Genomic DNA, 19,456 nt, shown 5'->3' with positions numbered 1-19,456 from the left:
ATCAACCCTGTATCCCGGGTGTATCGACTCAGCTGGATCCTCTGAACCAGTGTCGCCAGCTCAGCTGACTCGGCACATGAAGGGCTAATCTTGGTCAGCGGTTCGCAAATTTGCACTCTGGACTCACCCAGGAAGCTGCCTGATCCCATCCCTGGAAAGCCTGATTTAATTGGCCTGGAGTGCAGCCTGGGCTTTGGGAGTTCAGAGCTCCCCAGATGACCCTCGTGGGCAGACAGGGGCAAGAGCCGTGTCCCACGGGACGACACACCCTCCTGTAGCTCGGGTCCTGCTGTCCTAAGCCTCTGCCTCAACGGTGCACACCTGTTCCCTGGGCCTCCTGGGACCCTCGGCGCTTCCATGCCTGGCGGTAGGGCTCTCATGTTCCCTCTTTGACTCCTGAGACCGTTCTGTGTTCCTGATCTCTGATTGCTTTCTTTTTTAAAAAATCAGTAGGCTTTATTGTGTATAGCAGTTTTAGGTTCACAGGAAATTGAGCAGAAAGTAACAGGGTAGGTGTTTGGCCTAGCTGCCAAGACATAGGTTAAGACACCCACATCCCATACCAGAGTCACCGGGTTCATTGTCCTCCATTTCCTGACTCCATCTTCTTCCTAATGCAGACTGTGGTAAGCAGTGGTGACAGTTCAATGACTGGGTCCCTGCCCCTCAGGTGGGAGGCCTGGATTGTGGCCCTGGCTCCCGACTTCAGCCCTGGTCCAGCCCTAGCCTTTGCTGGCTTTGGGGGAATGCACCAGCAGGAAAGAGTGTTCCATCTCTCTTTGCCTATCAACCACATGAAGAATAACTTACAGAGAAAAAAAGTACAGAGTTCCCATGTTTACTATCCCTCTCCCCAGTTTCCCTTATTATTTTTTAAAGATTTATTTATTTATTTGAAAGTAAGAATTACACACAGAGGGAAGGAGAGGCAGAGAGAGAGAGAGAGAGAGAGAGGTAGAGGTCTTCTACCCGCTGGTTCACTCCCCAAATGGCCACAACAGTCAGAGTTGCACCGATCCAAAGCCAGGAGCCAGGAACTTCTTCCAGGTCTCCCACGCGGGTGCAGGGAACCAAGGACTTGGGCCATCTTCTACTGCTTTCCCAGGCCACAGCAGACAGCTGGATTGGAAGTGGAGCTGCCAGGACCTGAACCGGCGCCCATATGGGATGCTGGCATTGCAGGTGGTGGCTACCCACTACGTCACAGTGCCGGTCCCTCCCTTATTATTCACATCTTACATTAGTGTGGTATAATTATTATAGTTGATGAGCCAATAGTGATACATTATTATGATTAAATGAAGCCCATATTCTACATTATGGTCCACTTTTTGTGCAGTGTTCTTGGGCTTGGACAGATGCACCGTGTCATGCATCCCATACTACAGTATCATAAAGAATAGTTTCACTACCCTGGGAGTGCCCTGTGCTTCACCTGTTCATCCCTTTTCTTCTCCCCTCGTGCTCTCAACCCTTCAGCAACCGCTGCCCTACTTTCTCTGTGGCTTTGCCTTTTCCAGAGGTCATCGTCCATTGCACAGTCTATCACCTTTTCAGATTGATGTCTGTCGGTTAGTAAATACACATTTAAGGCTCCTCTGTAGCTTTCCATCAGTTTTAAAAAAGGATTTATTTGTATTTATTTGAAAGAGAGAGAGAGATTCTATCCACTGGTTCACTCCCCAGATGGCCACAATGGCCAGGGCTGGCCCAGGCCAAAGCCAGGAGCCAGGAGCTTCATCCCGGTCTTCCACGTGGGCCTGTGGACTTGGGTCATCTTCCACTGCTTTTCCAAGTGCATTAGCAGGGAGCTGGATTGGAAGGAGCAGCTGGGACTCAAACCAGGTGCCATATGGGATGCCAGCTTTGCTGGCTGCAGCTTAACCTGTTACGCCATAGCACTGGCCCCATCTTTTGAGGATTTGATAACTTATTATATTCCGTTGGTCTGGGTCATAATCTATTGTAGAAATACACAATAAGCTGTGGTATATTTATCCTTTTACCTATTGGAGGAAATCTTGGTTGCTTCTAGTATTTGAGTAATATTGCTATAAACATTTGTGTCCAGGTTTTTGTAAAGATATAGGTTTTCAACTTACTTCTATGAATACTTACAAGTGCAATTGCTGGGTCATATAGTGAGATTGTATTCAGCCCTGTGAGAACCTGCTGAACTGTACCATTTTGCATTCTTACTAGTGATGAAAGAGAGTTCCCATGCTCCATATCCTTGTCAGCATTTGTTGTCAGTGTTTTGGATTTTAGCCATTCTCATATGTGTACACTGGTATCTCCTTTGTTTTAACTTGCAATTCCCTAATGACATGCTGTTGGGCATATTTCATAAGCTTAGTTATACTTCTTCTTTGATGAGGTGAATATTTTGATCTTTTGCCAAAATTTTAAATTTTTTTTGTTTTCTTATTGTTGAATATAAATGTTCTTCTGGAAATCAGTCCTTTATCAGATACATGTTTTGCAAATATTGTCTTTAAGTCTGTGGCTTGTCTTTTTATCCTGTTAGCAGTGGTTCTCACAGAAAAAAAGTTTCAATTTTAATGAAGTCCAACTTATCAATTTTTTCTTTTATAGCGTATGCTTTTGGTATTATATCTAAAACCCCTTGCCAAACCACAAGTCAACTGGATTTTCTCCTGTTTCTTTCTCAAAACTCCTAGAAGCTTTAGTTTTGCATTTTAAGTGAAGTCTAAGATGCATTTTGAGTTAATTTTTGTGAAGGGTGTGAGATCTGTGTCTAGATCCTCCCCTCCACACCACTTTTTCGCATGTAGGTGTCCAGTTGTTCCAACACCATTTGTGGAAAAGGTGATCCTTTCTCAATTGGATGGACTTCATTGCTTTGACTGCATTTGCATGGATCTATTTCTAGGATCTGTATTCTGTCCCATGGATCTGTTTGTTCTTTCACCAATACCACACTGTCTTAATTTCTGTAGTTTCATAGTTAAGTCCTGAAGTTAATTAGTGTTGGTCCAGATTCGTTCTTTTTCAACATTTTATTGACTACTTGAGATCTTGTCTTTCTATATAAATTTTAGAATCAGTATATCGATATCCATGAACTAAATTTTTGTTGGTATTACATTGAGTATATAAACCAACCTGGTAGGAACTGATGTCTTAATATTTCTTTCATTAGGAGAGAATTTTATTTTTAGAAGTGTCATCTTAAACTGCAAGGATGTCCGTTAAACATCACAATTAAACATGCCAAAGGAGAAGCCGTGTTGTCAAAATGCCCACTTAATCCATCCAAACATCTCAAACCCACCCTTTGCTGACCTTCTATAACCCCATTTTTTAAAATTGTTTTTCTTTTTTTAAACAAGAGGAAGTAGACAGATACATGTTGGTATTCACACACATGTCCGTATTCACATAGAGACACAGTGTAATCTCTGAGCCCAATGTACAGAGAAAGGAGGAGAAAAGCTAGAATTCTCTGCACTGCTACACAGGGGCCTGGCACCCTCCAGCTTCCAGCAGAGCCAAGGGAGCAGGAGGGTTTCTTTTTCCCGCAGAGCACGGTGGTGTTGATTCCATACAGTTTTTGTCGAGACAAAAGGGATAAAAATGAATTTGGAACAGAAAGGGGTAGAAATTCCTTTCCCATTGTATTCTGCTTCAAGTATTTTTTCCACAATAAGGTGAGAACCATGGTGTAGAGAAAAGACCTCAAAAACAGGGAGACTGAGCACAAGAGGGAAAAAAATAAAAAGAAGACGGCAACTTACTCCCAGGGACTGGAGAAAATTTTTTTAAAAAGTTGGAATCCATTGGTGTTTTCTATTAGTCATCTTCTCCTTCATCCTCCTCTCCTTCTTCCCCTTCATCATCATCTTCATCTTCTTCCCCTTCTTCATCAACGTCTTCCAGTCCTCCTCCTTCTCCTCTTCCTCCTCTTCCTCCTCTTCCTCCTCCTCCTCCTTCTCCTTCTTCATCATCCACATCAGGAACCAAGTAGTGCTGTAATGGATTCTGCCAGATATCATCCTTGATGACCTCTCCTAACCCATCTGCACCTGCAGCAGAATGGTCAGTAAGCCAGAGAAAGCTCTCTGGCTCCTCCTGCTGCCCTGCTGGCTTTGTTCTGCATTTGACTTGAACGTTTCATCACATCCTTTCCAGATTTCCATCTGATTTCAGTGGACTTTGAAGATGGATCACCACTCTCATTCAGATGAAATTCTTTAGAGAGCACTTTATTTTTGAAGTAAGGATGTTCATCAAAGTAAAGATCTGTTCTGTAACATGATTTAATATCTTCAAATTCTGTCACTTCAACTCTGGTCAAATAATGCCTCTTCATCCTCCTCCCCAAGCAGTGGTTGACAAATGTTGTTACCCAAAATTTTGGGATTTTGGCAATCAGTTCTAACCTCTTCTGAAAAAATGGTTGGCGGAGTTTGTTATATTTCTGTTCTGCTTTCAAAATCTCCTCACTGGGCTGTTCATTAAGTCTGTCTATTTCATTTTGTACTTCATCAGTATGTTCAATTGCTTCTTGTTATTCTTTATCTCCCGTTGACAAATCCCAAGAGGCCAATGTCTCCACCAGTCTCGGGCCAGGAGCTGCTCTCAGCTTCTTTGTTTAAGGAGGGAATGAAAATGGGCATTTGGGAGCCATGCTTCCAGGAAACTGAGCCCCAACACAGGCAGGAGGAAGCTCTGAGAACTCATCTTAATTTTGAGTATCCATGAACATGGAATACCTCTCCATTTATTTGGATCTTCTTTGATTCCTTTTATCTGAGTTTTATAGTTTTTCTTGTGTTAATCTTATACATATTTTATTAGATTTGTACATATATTTTTGGTGTTATTTTAAATATGTTTTTAATTTCAAATTCCAATTGTTTATCATTGGTGTATCAGAAATAAATAAACTTATATATTTAAAATTTTATTTATTTTCTCTTTTAGAGAGATTAGGGGGTGGAGAGAGAGAGAGAGAGAGAGAGAGAGAGAGAGAGAGAGAGAGAGCTCCCATCCACTGGTTCACTTTATGTACCCACATGGTTGGGACTGGGCCAGGTCAAAGCCAGGAACTGAATGTGGGCCTCCCATATGACTGGCAAGGACCCAAGCCATCTTCTGCTGCTTTCCCACCTGCACTAACAGAGAGCTGGATCAGAAGTGGAGCACCTGAGACTTGAACTGGTGCTCATATGGGATGCAGACATCACAGGTGATGGTTTAATCCACTGTGCCACAACACTAGCCCCAGGAATCATCAGTATTTAATAATAATTGAAAAAAACCAAGGAGGGTGGAACTCTGGTGCATAGCATTAAGTTGTGAAAATGATGCTATCTGAGGCCAGGGCAGTGGTGAAATGGGTAAAGCTGCTGCCTGAGATGCAGGCATCCCATATTGGTGCCAGTTTGAGTTCTAGCTACTCCACTTCATATCCAGCTGCCTGCTAGTGTGCCTGGGAGAGCAGCAAAGGATAGCCCAAGTCCTTGGGCCCCTGCATCCATATGGAGACCAGGAGGAAACTCCTGGTTCCTGGCTCCTGGCTCCTGGCTCCTGGCTCCTGGCTCCTGGCTCCTGGCTCCTGGCTCCTGGCTTTGGCCTGGCCCAGCCCAACTGTTGCAACCATTTGGGGAGTCAACCAGTGGATGAAATATTCTCTCTCTCTTTCTGTCTTTTCCCCCTCCCCCTTCCTCTCTCTCTCTCTCTCTCTGTGGCTGTGCTTTTCAAGCAAATAAAATCATTCTTAAAGAAAGTGATGCTATCTTTTTTTTAAAAAAATTATTTATTTGAAAGAAGCAGAGAGAGAGTGTGTGTGAGAGAGAGAGAAATAAAAGTCTTCCATCTAATGGTTCACTCCCCAAATGGCTGCAGTGCCCAGAGCTGGACTGATCTGAAGCTAGGCACCTGAAGCTTCTTCTGGGTCTCTGTGCAGGGCCTAAGGACCTGGGCCATCTTCTGCTGCTTTCCCAGGCACATTAGCAGAGAGCTGGATCAGCAGTGGAACAGCTGGGGCTTGAATCATGCCCATATGGGATGCCTGTACTGCAGGCAGCAGCTTTACCCACTTTGTCATAGCGCCAGCCCAAGGTGCTATCTGAAGAAACAACAACAAAAAAAGCAGATAGAGAATTAGGAGACAGGCTCTCACAAGCCAGGGTGGGGGTGGCACAGGACACCTGCAGCCCACATCATAGCGCCTGATTTTGAGTCCTGGCTCCAATCCTGATTCCAACTTCTTGCTAATGTTTCCTGGGAGGCAGCAAAGTAATCACTCAAATAGTCAGGTCCCTGCCACCTACGTGGACAACCTTTTGGCTTTACCTGGCCTACCCCCAACTGTTGCACAGGCATTTAGGAAATGGACCAGCAAATCACAGATCTCTGCATTTCTCTGTGTCTCTTTGCCTTTCAAATAAATAAAGATTCAGTTTAAAAACTGCAAAAGCAGAAAAATATGAAAAGAAAAGTGGATCCTTTGAGGAAACATTCAAAGATGTTGTGGTTGGCCAGATGGACAAAGAAAGATTGAAGACTGCTTTCTGCTTCCAAGCAAATAAAGCATTTTAAAGAGATGACAGCTAAGTAAGCATTTTTTAGATGAGAAGAGAGTATAAGAATTTTGGAGGAGGGAAGCCCTGGAAATGGGATGATGAAAGCTGTTGTGGGTTTTGACTCGTGGGATCTGGAAGAGACTAGAGATTTAGCTGTTCAGAGTAGGGTGGGCTGAACACTGAACTCACAAGAGTCCTGGCTCCATTGTTCTAGAATTCTCTGGACCACTGTGACTGTGTCAGACTTTGTTATGTTTCATGGATTCTCCAAACAGGTATAGTATGGATAAGATTCCTACACTCTGGGGTCAAGCCCTATATATGGATTGTTAAAGATTAAATTTATATGTCCTTAGGGCTGGCGCTGTGGTGTAGTGAGCTAAGCCTCTGCCTGTGGCACCAGCATCTCATATGGGTGCCAGTTCATGTCCTGACTGCTCAACTTCTGATCCAGCTCTCTGCTTATGGCCTGGGAAAGCAGTGGAAGATGGCTGGTTCACTCTCCAAATAGCCACAATGGCCAGGGCTGGGCCAGGCTGGAGGCAGGATCCCAGAACTCCATCCAGGTCTCCCACTTGGGTGGCAGGGACCCAGGGGCTTGGGCCATCTTCTGCTGCCTTCTAAGGTGCATGAGCAGGGAGCTGGATTGGAAGTGGAGCAGTGGGGACTCGAACCAGTGCTCATATGGGATGACGGCACTGCAGGTAGTGGCTTAACTCTGCTCACACAATGCTGGCATTAAGGCAACATTTTTATACATAAAAAATCTGAATTATTTCTAATCATGCTTCTGGCTGATGTTCACAGAGCACAGATAGAAAGATGACATCAAAAACTACAGGTGAACATGACAGAAAGAAGACCCAGGGCTTTTAATGGGTTGGGGCAATGTGTTGGCAGACGTGGTCCTGTGCGGCACGGGGTTGGCAGACGTGGTCCTGTGTGGTGTGGGGTTGGCAGATGTGGTCCTGTGCGGTGTGGGGTTGGCAGACGTGGTCCTGTGTGGTGTGGGGTTGGCAGACATGGTTCTGTGCCATGTGGGGTTGGCAGACGTGGTCCTGTGCGGTGTGAGGTTGGCAGACGTGGTTCTGTGCAGTGTGGGGTTGGCAGACGTGGTTCTGTGCAGCGTGGGGTTGGCAGACGTGGTCCTGTGCAGTGTGGGGTTGGCAGAGGTGGTTCTGTGCGGTGTGAGGTTACCGGGGCACCTCCCAGGGCCTCCTGTCCTTCTCACCCATTCCCACGGTGTCGCTTAACCCCTTCTGGGTGTGATTGCTTCCTCTCAAACTCACCCAGCTCAAGACTTGGCCAATCCCACTTCCCACTGGGACCTGGATACAGGATGGGCCTTGTTTCTGGCCACCTGTGCCTTCTGCTTTCTCCCGGGAAGTCTTTCCAGGTTAGTCCAGTGCTGATTTCTTGTTCTTGTCCACACCTTGCCCGGTAGTCCTATGTGTTTCACAGACTTTGAGACATCTGCTTTGCTAGGCCATAGCAGAGAGCTGGAAGTGGAGCAGCTGGATCTCGAACCAGAGCCCATATGGGATGCCGGCACTGCAGGAGGTGGCTTCACCCCCACGCCACAGCACTGGCTCCCAGCATGCACTGTTGATTACATGATGGCAGAAACGGAACAATCCTGTCTCTAACAGGTTCAGCTTGGTCGCCATATTTTAATAAAGTGGATAAAAACTGTCTGCTTTTGTTCTTAGTTTGACATTCTTCATCCATTTCTGATGCCTGTAAACTGTGAAATTCTGTGATACAGTTCTGGAAACAAAATCGACATAGAAGCTGTTAAGAGTCATTTCTAAGATGTGTATGAGCACCTCGGCTAATTACTTGCCATTTTCTTTGTATTTTTTTTTTTAACAGAAAACTGTTTTGGGGAAACCAGGATCCTATTTGCCCTGTTCCCGTCAATGCTTTGAAATCTCAGCTCACCCAAAGGCTCGAGGACCTTGCTCAACCCAAGAGAGTGTCTGACCAGTTTATGCCTAACAGGTTCGTGCTTGTGTTGTCGGGTTACTTCAGCAGGAGTGTTTAGGGAAGTGTGAACATAGAACCGAGTCCTTCTATCTAAAAGCTGCACCTGTTCAATCTGCAGTAAAAAAATCTATTGAGGATTAGGGATTCTATATCTGTTTTCAACCTGATGCTATGGTAAAACTCTTTCAGATTTATGTGTTTGAAAGGTCAAGTTATGGAGAGAGAACGAAAGAAAGATCTTCCCTCTCCTGGTTCCCTCTGCAAATGGCCACAACAGCCAGGACTGAGCCAAGCTGAAGCCAGGAACTCCATCTGTGCCTCCCACATGGGTGGTAGGCACTCAAGTTCTTGAGTCATTGTCTACTGCTTCCTAGGCACATTACCAGGGAGCTGGATCAGAGGCAGATTAGCCAGGACTCAAACCAGCACTCTGATATGGGATGTGGGCATCCCAGGTGGCAGCTACACCTGCCACACCTGCCACCCACCTGGTAAATCTTTTCCAGTGCAAGATCTACTATGCAGCTTTTGTGAACTTGTGTTGTACTTTGGATGGTGAAGAATTTGGCTTTTTATTTTATTTTTAAAAGTATTTATTTACTTATGAGAGAGAAAGAGAGAGAGGAGAGAGAGAGAGGAGAGAGAGGAGAGGAGATAGAGAGAGAGCGAGAGAGCAAGAGAACCCATCTGTCCAGGCTAAAGGCAGGAGCTCCATGTGGGTCTGCCAAGTGGGTGGCAGGGACTCAAGTACTTGGATCTGCCATCTGCTGTGTCCCAGGCGCATTAGCACAGAGCTAGATCAGAAGTGGAGTAGCTGGTACTCAAACCAGAGCTCCAGTGTGACATGTGGTGTCCCAAGCTGCAGCTCTACATGCTGTGCCACAAGGCCTGCCCCGACATCTTCACCAGCATCTTCACCACCCCCCAGGCAGGGCGTCTGCCTTCCTGTTTACGACAAGGCACGGAGTATTTGCAATCTGATAGCAGCATAGGTTTGTCTGTTTCTCCTTTCAGCTGTATCAGCTTTCATTTTCTGTACTTTGAAGTTCTGTCTTCAGATGTGTGCATATTTAGAATCATGTCCTCTTGATGCACTGATTCTTCTATGGTTATAAAATGTATTTTCTTTACTCTCACTAAAAATATGTTTTGTTCAGAAATCTACCTTGTCAGGGGTTAATATAATTATGCCAGCTTTTTTTCATTAGTTAACATATTTTTTCATCCTTTTACATTGAACCTATTTGTGTATTTATATTAAAGTGAATTTTTATAGGCAGTGTATGGTCAGACCTTGGCTTTACCCAATCTGATAATCTTTGTCTTTTAAGTGAGGTGTTTAGATCATTTATATCTAATGTGATTATTGATACATTGAGGTTTAAAGCTACCATTTTGCAATTTGCTTTCTATTTATTCCATCAAGGTTTTGTTCCCTTTTCTCTATTTTGTTGCTTTCTTTTGGATTAACTGGTGCTCTTTATAAACCCATTTTAATCTGCTTTGTTGGCTAATGGTTACTTTAGGATTTACAGTGTACATCTTTAACTTTTCACAATCTGTCTTCAAGTAATTTGATACCAGTTCCTGTATAGTGTAAAAGCCTAGTAATTCCGTATTTCCATTTTTCCACTTGGCTTTTGTCCTGTTGTGATAGTACACTTTACTTCTAAATATGTCATAAACCCCACAATATACTACTATTTTTAAAGTCAATATTCTTTTATAAAGATTTACTTACTTGTTTGAAAGGCAGAGTAACTGAGAGAGGGGGAGATATAGAAAAAGGGATCTTCTAGGGGTCAGTGCTGTGGCTTAGTGGGTTAAGCCATCTCCTGCATTGCCAATATCCCATATGGGTGTGGGTTCAAGACCTGGCTGCTCCACCTCCAATCCAGCTCCCTGCCAATGCACCTGGGAAAGCAGCAGAAGATGGCCCAAGCTGACTTGGATCTGAAGCAGAGAGGTGGGACTCGAACAGGTGCTTAGACATGGGATGCGGGTGTAGCAGGTGCAGCTTAACCTGATGCGCCATAACACTGGCCCCTCCATTGTTTCTGCTGAGACACTAACTATTAACCTTTTCTTTGTTTCTTTGTATGTAGCATGTTTTTTGTCTATGGTGCTGTGTTGTTTTTCTTTTTCTCTTTGGTTTTAAAAAATTGAGTATGACCTCCTTGATTTTTTACTCATGTTTCTTCTGTGTGGGGCTCATTTAACTTTGTAGTTCTCCAAATTTATGATTTTCATCCATTCTGGAAAATTTCAGCCATTATTTCTTCAGATATTTTTGCTACTTGTCCATCTTTTGTGTTAGACACTTGAAGTTGTCCCAGATCACTGAATCTTCCCCCCCCCCCATTTTATTTCTCTCTCTTGTCTTTGCTAATCTTTTGCCCCAAATCCTACTCATCCCACCCAGGGTATTTTTCTTCTCATGTATTATTATTTTCTTCTCAAGTTCAACTTGGTATTTTTATATCATTTACATGTTTCTACTTAACATGCTCTGTTTTTTGTCTACGTTCTTGAACATATGGAATATAGTTACAATAGTTGTTTTAACATTCTTGCCTACTAATCTGATAATATGTCATCCCTGTGTCTGTTTCTAATGATTGGTTTTTCTCATCATAGACCATACTTTACTGGTTCTTTGCATAGCTGGTAATTTTTGATTGGGTACCAATCATTGTAAATCTTACCTGACTGGATTAGAGGGGTTTTTGTGTTCTTGCAAACATTCCCAAGCTTTGTTCTGGGACATAGTTGTATTATTTCACAGCAGTTAGGTCCTTTGAAGTTTTATTTAAATAATAAAGAAGCTCTGTTGACATTAATTCACTTACCATGCAATTTACTTAAATTTGTATAACTCAGTGTTTTCTAATATATTCATAGGCTGATGTAACCACCACCAAGATCTAATTTTAGACCACATTGTCTGCCCTAAAAGAAACACTGAATTCATCAATATACAGTCCCAATCCTCCTCCTCCCACTCCTCCCCCAAACCCCAAGCAACCACTGATCCACTTTCTATCTCTACCAGTTAGCTTGTTCTGGGCTTTTTGTATGAAAGGACCCACATACTATATTGGCCTATGATGGACTGCTTTTATGTAGCACAATGTCACAAGGTTTGTCTGAGTCGGAGCATGCATCAGCACTTTGTTCTTTTTAATGACTCAGTAATATTTCATTGTATGGCTTTGCCACATTTTATTCAACCATTCAAAAAACAGGTGCCTGGTAGCAGGGACTGAGTGGTCACTAGCAAAGGACACAGAGGAGGACTTACAGCACAACCAGCAGCTAGAGGTGCAGGCCAAGGGACAGGAATCCCCATCTGTGGGTTCCTAAGGGATCCTCCCAAAGGGAAATCCTGTGGAAAAGAATCAGAGTGGGACTGTGATCTGAATGAAGACCAGATCTGAAACAGAGCCAGTTCCCCTTTCACTGATGACGTAATAGAGTTTGATTAAGGGAATATTGAGGATCAGCATAACATGAAGAACCTTATTATTTATCCTAAATAAAATTCTAGTTAACAAATAATGATGAAATAATCTCTGCACCACAATTAAGGAGAATTTATTCCTAAACTCAGAATTCATTAACATAAAGCAAAGTATGAATGTCATTGATCCTATTAACTATAAATATATTAAAAATTTTGAATTATTTATGTAGATGCTAAAGAAAGTATTTAGTTATAAAAGCAGCAAGTTTTCTCTCTTTTCTAAAGATTTTATTTTATTTATTTGAAACACAATTACAGTGAGGGAGGAGACACAGATAGAGAGATCTTCCATCTGCTGGTTCACTCCGCAGATGACCATAACAGCCCGGGGTGGGCCAGGCCAAAGCCAAGAGCCAAAAGCCTGGTCTCCCACGTGGGTGCAAGGGTCCAAGCACTTGGGTCATCTCCCACTGTTTCCCAGGCACGTTAGCAGGGAGCTGGATTGGAAGTGGAGCAGCTGGGACTCGAACCCGTGCTCATCTAGGCTGCTGGTGTCACAGGTGGTAGCTTAGCCCACTGTGGCACAGTGCCAGCCCCACAGATTTTTTTCCTTTCCATCAGGCTATCCTTTGGTCTGTTTAGAAGATATAATTTATCTATTGCAGGCAGTGATCTATTTTGAGTAGGATTATAAGAAGTTGATTAAATGTGATGTCTGTTATCATTTCTAAATCAGTTCATTTCTCTCCGTGTGAAAATAGTTCAGCAAAAAAGAGATCAGCTGTCATACCTGCTCCCCTCGGCCTGCAGATCAGTATTGGAAATGCTGTGATAATTTGAACTTAAGCTCATTTCTCTCTCCCTTTCTTCTTTTGTTACTGGCAGGGATCAATATTACTACAGCTGTGGCAGAGCGTCTGTGATTTGGAAGATCCCTCCTCCTGCCTTGTTTACCCAACCTTCCAAAAGGATCCTGAGGCTGGCCCAGCCCAACAGGTTCAAAATACAGTATCTGCTAGACAGGTAGGGCATCCTGGACTCTGCAGAAGCCCGAGTCGCTTGGTTAAGAGCTGAGGTGTCAGCATCCTAACCTTAGTAACTGCAGTTTCGTGAGCTGAAATTCTGCTTGCTTTCCACAGCGTCAGGGTAAAACACAAAATATTTGCAGCACTCTTGGGTGATCAGAAATGCATCATCAATAATCACATTTGACTCAAGCTGTGGTGAAGCGAAAATTCACACCAACCTTTGCCATTATCAGCTGATTGAAAGGAAATAGGCAGATGGCCTGGCAGGTGTTTGCAATCTGTAGAACTTGATGTTCTTTAATGTCTGGGGCTTTGCGAGCGCTCTTCCTTTTGCACCGAATGCTGCGTTTCTCCTTGTCTTCAAGGCACTGCTTCGGTGACAACTTCCCCTTTGAGGCAAGAGCTTCATGTGTGTGGGGAGCAACTGGGAGCAACTCGGACTAGACTAAGTTACTGGAATTAAGACTTATTCTATGCATCTGCTCTCCCACAATATGGCGCTGGGAGAGGAGGAGACAGCTTCTACACAGCTGCCTCCAGTTCAACCAATAAGCAGCAGGACCTGCTCCTGATTGGAGGAGAGCAGCGTACTCGGCGTGTGGGTAGCAGAGTTGGGATTGGTGGAAGAGGACTATAAAGGAGGAGAGAGACGGCATGCACCAGGAACATCTGAGGGAACACCTGTGCAGCCCCCGAGAGAGCCGGCCGGCGGTGTGCCGCTCCCCCGCGGAAGTGGGGAAAGTGGCAGGGGGAACCGCCCTTCCACGGAGGTGGAAGGGACGGTAGCCAACCCGGGAAGAACCAGCAGCAAACCCGGGGAGGGCCGAGCAGACGAAAGAACAACGCAGGATCCTGTGTCGTTCCTCCACGAAGAGGGGGAGCGACACATGTGGTTACTGGGAAAGCTAATTCGCTGTTTGCACTAGTGGAATATGTACAATGACCAAATGGGGAAGCGATAATACTGCATTCTGAATTCGTGTTTTTTTTTTTTAAGATTTATTCACTTATTTGAAAAACAGATTCTCTCTCTCTCTCTCTCTCTCTCTCACACACACACACACACACACACACACTCACACAATTAAGGATATCTTCCATCTGCTAGTTCATTCTCCAAATGGTTGCAATGCCTGTTCGGGTCCAAGCTGTAGCCAGGAGCTCCATCTGGGTCTCCCACGTGGGACCCAAGCACTCAGATCGTCACCTGCTGCTTTCCCAGGCATGTTTGCAGGCAGCTGGGCCAGAAGCAGAGCAGCCAGGACTCCAAGCAGCACTCTGATACGAGGTACTGGCTTTGCAGGCTGTGGCTTAACCTGATGTGCCCTACCACTGGCTCCTGCATTCCACTATACCAGGGGTATAGGTCCAGTATGGACGGTGTAGCTTAAGAAATGCACAGTAAGTTTGAGGCTTTTCAGAAGGAGACAAATAAAATGCTGTGACTTCTGGAATCTGTGTCGTACAGGAAATTGTTAAGAGAAGGCATATGTTTAGCATAGAAATGAGACCAAGGAAGCAGCGACAGCTGTGTGTGCAAATGTTTAGAGTGTTGGCATCTGAAAGAAGAAAAAGAAGTGGAAGTCCAGAAACGTTATCTTGATCCTGGAGCTAGAAGTGGAACAAGGCATTTAGGGGGCAGCAGATGTCCCCTTGAAATCGGACAATTTCCTGCCCTCCAGGAATGGATGGGCTCTGTGGGAAAGAGGAGCCCCCTCTCCACCCCAAACTCTGGAAGTTTGCAAGCGCAGCTGGACGGGTGACTTTACATGGATTTTGGGAAAAGGTTCGTGCACACAGAGAGAGGTTGCCTGGGCAACCAGAGTCTTTTTCACCATAGATCATGGCCAGTTCCTCCCCAAAAACTTCTTCCTTTGCTTATTTGTCACCTGCTAACTTGGCTAAAATGTGCATGTGCCTTTCATGATTATAAAAGAGGAATACTTTCTCTGTCACTAGTTTTGGAGAGACCTGAGTTTGACATTTCATATAAGTGAAACTCCCTTTTGTATTTTTTTAAATTTCTATGTATTTGAGAGGTAGAGTTACACAGACAGAGAGAGGGAGAGAGAGAGAGAGAAAGGTCTTCCATCTGCTGGTTCACTCCCCAAATGTCCACAATGGCTGAAGCTGAGCCAATCGAAATCTAGGAGCCAGGAACTTCTTTAGGGGCTCCTACATGGGTGCAGCAGCCCAAGACCTTGGGCCACCTTCCACTGCCTTCCCATAAGCACAGAGCTGGTATCAGACGAAGAGCGGCTGGGACATGAGCCGGCGTCCATATGGGATGCTAGTGCCACACGTTGGGGCTTAGCCTACTGCGCCACAGCACTGGCCCCATCCTCCTTATATCCTTAACTTTACATCCCTGTTTTTCCACCAGACTCCTGCTAAGGAACATGCATATAATCTTTGTTCACTGGCATAAAATCTTGATTATGAATATCTACTATTATATAATATTTTAATGCAGAAAACCTCCCAGGAGCTGTTTAAGTACAAAGAACAGTTCCTCCTTGGACTAACTGGCCTGACTTTCTGACTTTTATTATGAGATACTCACTTCTCAGAATTTTCCCTTGTGTTCATCCCGTTGGGAACGAGTATCGTCTCTAATCTGCTTCCTTTGTGATCTCCATGAACTGGAAATAGAGAGCCGAGCTTGTTGGGACGGTGGGAGGGGGAGCAAGCAGGTGTTTCATGAACAACACACCCCTAATAACGCCCCACGGGAGCTTGGCCTTGGCGACATGCGCTGTAGCTGATTCCTAGAGGTGATCAACAGCGGATTCTGAGCAGATGGAAGGAAGAAATGGCAAACTTGAAGACAGGTCAACTGAGATGACCAAGTCTGAGGAGCAGAAGGGAGAAAAGGTGGGATGACCCGAACAGAGTCCGAGAGAGCTGTGGGACACCACCAAGGGGACCAGCACACTCGTGATGGGAATCCCACAGGACAGGAACAATCAAGGGGGAAAATAAGTATTAGAAGAAGAGGTGGGGGCCGGCGCTGTGGTGCAGTAGTTAACACCCTGGCCTGAAGTGCCGGCATCCCAAATGGGCGCCGGTTCTAGTCTCGGCTGCTCCTCTTCCGATCCAGCTTTCTGCTACGGCCTGGGAAAGCAGTAGAGGATGGCCCAAGTGCATGGGCCCCTGCACCCACGTGGGAGACCCAGAAGAAGCTTCTGTCTCCTGACTTTGGATCAGCGCAGCTCCAGCTGTTGCGACCAATTGGGGAATGGACCATTGGATGGAAGACCTCTCTCTCTCTCTCTCTCTCTGTGTGTGTGTGTGTGTGTGCGTTTCTCCTCTCTCCATGTAACTGTGACTTTCAAATAAATAAATAAATATTTAAAAAATAAAAAGAAGAGGTGGCCCCAACCATGTTACATATGATGGAAAATGTTTCATATCCAAAAAACTCAACTCCAAGCTTAAAAAGCTCAGAGATCCAAAAGTTGGCACATCCTGTGCCAATAAGCAAAGTCTTGAAAACAGCAACCAGCAGTGACTCATCACATACATAGGATCTGCAGTAAGATTAAACAGTGAGGGGCCAGCGCTGTGGCGCAGTGGGTTAACACCCTGGCCTGAAGCGCCGGCATCCCGTATGGGCGCTGGTGGGAGACCAGGCTGCCCCACTTCTGAGCCAGCTCTCTGCTGTGGCCTGGGAAAGCAGTAAAAGATGACTCACGTGCTTGGGCCCCTGCACCCATGTGGGAGATCTAGAGGAAGCTGCTGGCTCCTGGCTTTGGATTGGCGCAGCTCTGGCTGTTGCGGCCATCTTGGGAGTGAACCATCAGATGGAAGACCTCTCTCTCTCTGCCTCTCCTCTCTCTGTGTAACTCTGACTTTAAATAAATAAATAAATCTTTAAAAAAAAGATTAAGCAGTGAGTCCTCAGGGCAGGTGTTGGCCTAGCTGAGGCTCTGCTCACTGGGATGCCTGCATCCCATACTGGAGTGTGTGAGAGTGCTTGCTCTGCTCCCAATTCCAGCTTCCTGCTGATGGGCACCCTGGGTGGGCATCAGGTGATGTCCCGAGTAGCCGGGTCCCTGCCGCCTGTGTCACAGGTCTGGAGTGAGTTCCAGGCTCTTGGCTTCAGCCTGGCTCAGCCCTGGCTGTTGCAGGCGTTTAGGGAGAGAACCAGCAGGTAGATCTGCCTCTGTCTGTCTCTCTCTCCCTTTCTCTGTCTCTGTCCCTCTGCCTTCAAAGAAGTAAAAATAAATAAATGAATACATCATTTAAAACTTTTATTTAGAAAGAGTGAGTGCCCATCCGTCTCAAGGTGTGCTACAGAGGAGACTGGCCCTGGTCCTCTGTAGCAACTAGACTGTTTTTTCTTTAATTTTTTTTCATTTTCTGTGAATGGCAGAGATACACAGAGAGAGACTGACACAAACAGAGATCTTCCATCCAGTGGTTTACTTCCCAAATGTCCACAACAGCAGGGTTGGGCCAGGCGGAAGCCAGGAGCCTGGACTCAGTCAGTTGTTCCGCGCGGTGGCAGGGACCCAGCTGCTTGAGCCGTTGCTGCTGCCTCCTATGGTGAGCAGTAGCAGGGAGCTGGAACCGGAAGCAGAGCCGGGACTTGAGTTCAGGCACGCTGAGGTGGGCTGCACGTGTCAGGACAGCCCAAGCAGCGTCTTAACCGCTCTGCCAAATGCCAGCCCACCCAGCAACCCCCTTCCACCCCAGGGCCTGGAGTTTTTGAGGTTTAGGTAGGAACTGAGATATTTTTCAACTTCAGGTCACAACCCATCCATAAGGGATCATGAAATCAACGTCAGTTTTTTCTTAATGAAATCAAACAAAAAAAATTTCTAAAGGATGTATTTATTTATTTGAGAGGCAGAGTTACAGACAGAGAGATGCAGACACAGAGAAATCTTCCATCTGCTAGTTCACCCCCAAATGGCTGCAATGGCTGGAGCTGAGCCGACCCAAAGCCAGGAGCCAGGAGCTTCTTCCAGGTCTCCCACGTGGGTGTAGGGGCCCAAGCACCTGGGCCATCTTCTACTGCTTTCCCAGGCTGTAGCAGAGAGCTGGATCGGAAGTGGAGCAGCTGGGACTTGAACCGGTGCCCATATGGGATGCTGGCGCCGCAGGTGGAGGCTTAACCTACTACACCACAGCACTGGCCCCAAAATGAAGAATTTTAAAGTGGAATATGTGGTACAGGAAAATTTGATTTCATGATCAGTTTGTTTTAAGAACACAAACACATATTCTGTATCACAATATAAAACGTACTTCTTACTGTGGATCATAGTACAGTTTTCAAGAAACACTGATATGGTAGAAAAATTGATAATAATTGTGGGAAAAGATGTTCCTAAGGTAGGAAACGTATGCATAATTGGTTGGAGGTTGACTGTAGCAAAGAAAACTCCCATGATTGTTCCTGTGTCCAGCAGTTCTAATATCTCATATTTCCATTTGCACACAGGCCCTTCAGCGATTATTCGACAATAAGAGAGTCTCTCCGGTTCTCTGATCCTTCACCCCGTATTTTACGGCTCTCAATAGCCAAAGGCACAAACCCAGACTATGTCCCTCCCAAAGACGTAAGTGTGCCCAGGCTACCCCTTTAATTCTAGGCACATGTTTTCCTTTCTCATGCATAATCTCTCCTTCCCCTGAAATGAACTTGCCTGATGACTGCCCCTAGTCTAACTTATCAATCAGGATTGGGTCAGAGAAGCTGAATCATTATAAGTGATATAGAATAAGCCATGTGTTACAGGGGTTGGCCCTTAGGCAACCGTAGGAACTGTGGGGACATCTGTGAAGGTGTATGGCTACTGGGACTTGGATCTGGTTATAAATCTAGAAGCAACGAGAGGTAGTAGGGAGAGGTCCGCAGTTCCTGAAGCTATCCGGGCAAGGGGAGTCCAACCTCCCCAGGGGAGGGAAGGCTCGTTCTAAGGCAAGCAAGGCTCAGCAGGATTTAGGGGTTTGGAGTCCCAAGCTTCATGAAAATTTGCCCGCAACCCCTGTGTCAATTTCAAGGTTCCATTCCTCCCAATCTTTGTCCTAACTCTACCCGTACAAGGTTGAGATTCCCCTTTCACTGTAAGTCACGCACCCATACAACTAGATTTTGAGTTTGGCTCTCAAAATGTTCAGCCCTGCGACAAGAGAAGACACATGTTTCATTTAGGGCCACCTGGAAGTTTCTCGTCCCTTTTCTGGACCTGATGGTGGGAATTTCAAGCCCTGAATAGATCATTCCTTTCCTCAAGTCCTCCAGTGCACGTAGAAGCCACCACTCCCACCACACGTCTTTGTGTCCCTAAAATGCTATTTGGGAGCAGCCACTGGCCACCCAAAGCCTTGCTTTCTGTTTTGCCATTGCATGCCATGGATTCCAATGTCTTTCGGTTTTTAACATTACCAATAGGCTCATTAATGTCTTTAAATCTGAT

General features: G+C 45.4%; 1 protein-coding gene and 1 pseudogene across 2 annotated transcripts in view; one reads left to right on the top strand and one right to left on the bottom strand.

Annotated features, from left to right (window-relative positions):
* Positions 1–19,456, top strand: part of SPMAP2L (sperm microtubule associated protein 2 like) — a 45,295-nt gene that overhangs the window by 17,210 nt on the left and 8,629 nt on the right. The window contains exons 4-6 of one of the 2 annotated variants that reach the window (XM_008267820.3): positions 8,424–8,552; positions 12,886–13,023; positions 18,478–18,595. In XM_008267820.3, coding sequence (XP_008266042.2) covers positions 8,424–8,552; positions 12,886–13,023; positions 18,478–18,595 — 385 coding nt within the window. The remainder of the gene's footprint in view (positions 1–8,423; positions 8,553–12,885; positions 13,024–18,477; positions 18,596–19,456) is intronic. The other variant, XM_008267821.3, reaches the window with a different exon arrangement.
* LOC138843449 (protein SET-like) lies at positions 3,814–6,073 on the bottom strand (annotated as a pseudogene).

Source organism: Oryctolagus cuniculus, chromosome 8 (genome assembly GCF_964237555.1).
Source record: "Oryctolagus cuniculus chromosome 8, mOryCun1.1, whole genome shotgun sequence".
Taxonomy (NCBI): Eukaryota; Metazoa; Chordata; class Mammalia; order Lagomorpha; family Leporidae; genus Oryctolagus; species Oryctolagus cuniculus.
Note: the sequence above shows the minus strand (reverse complement) of the source record. Positions and strands in the feature narration are given on the sequence as shown.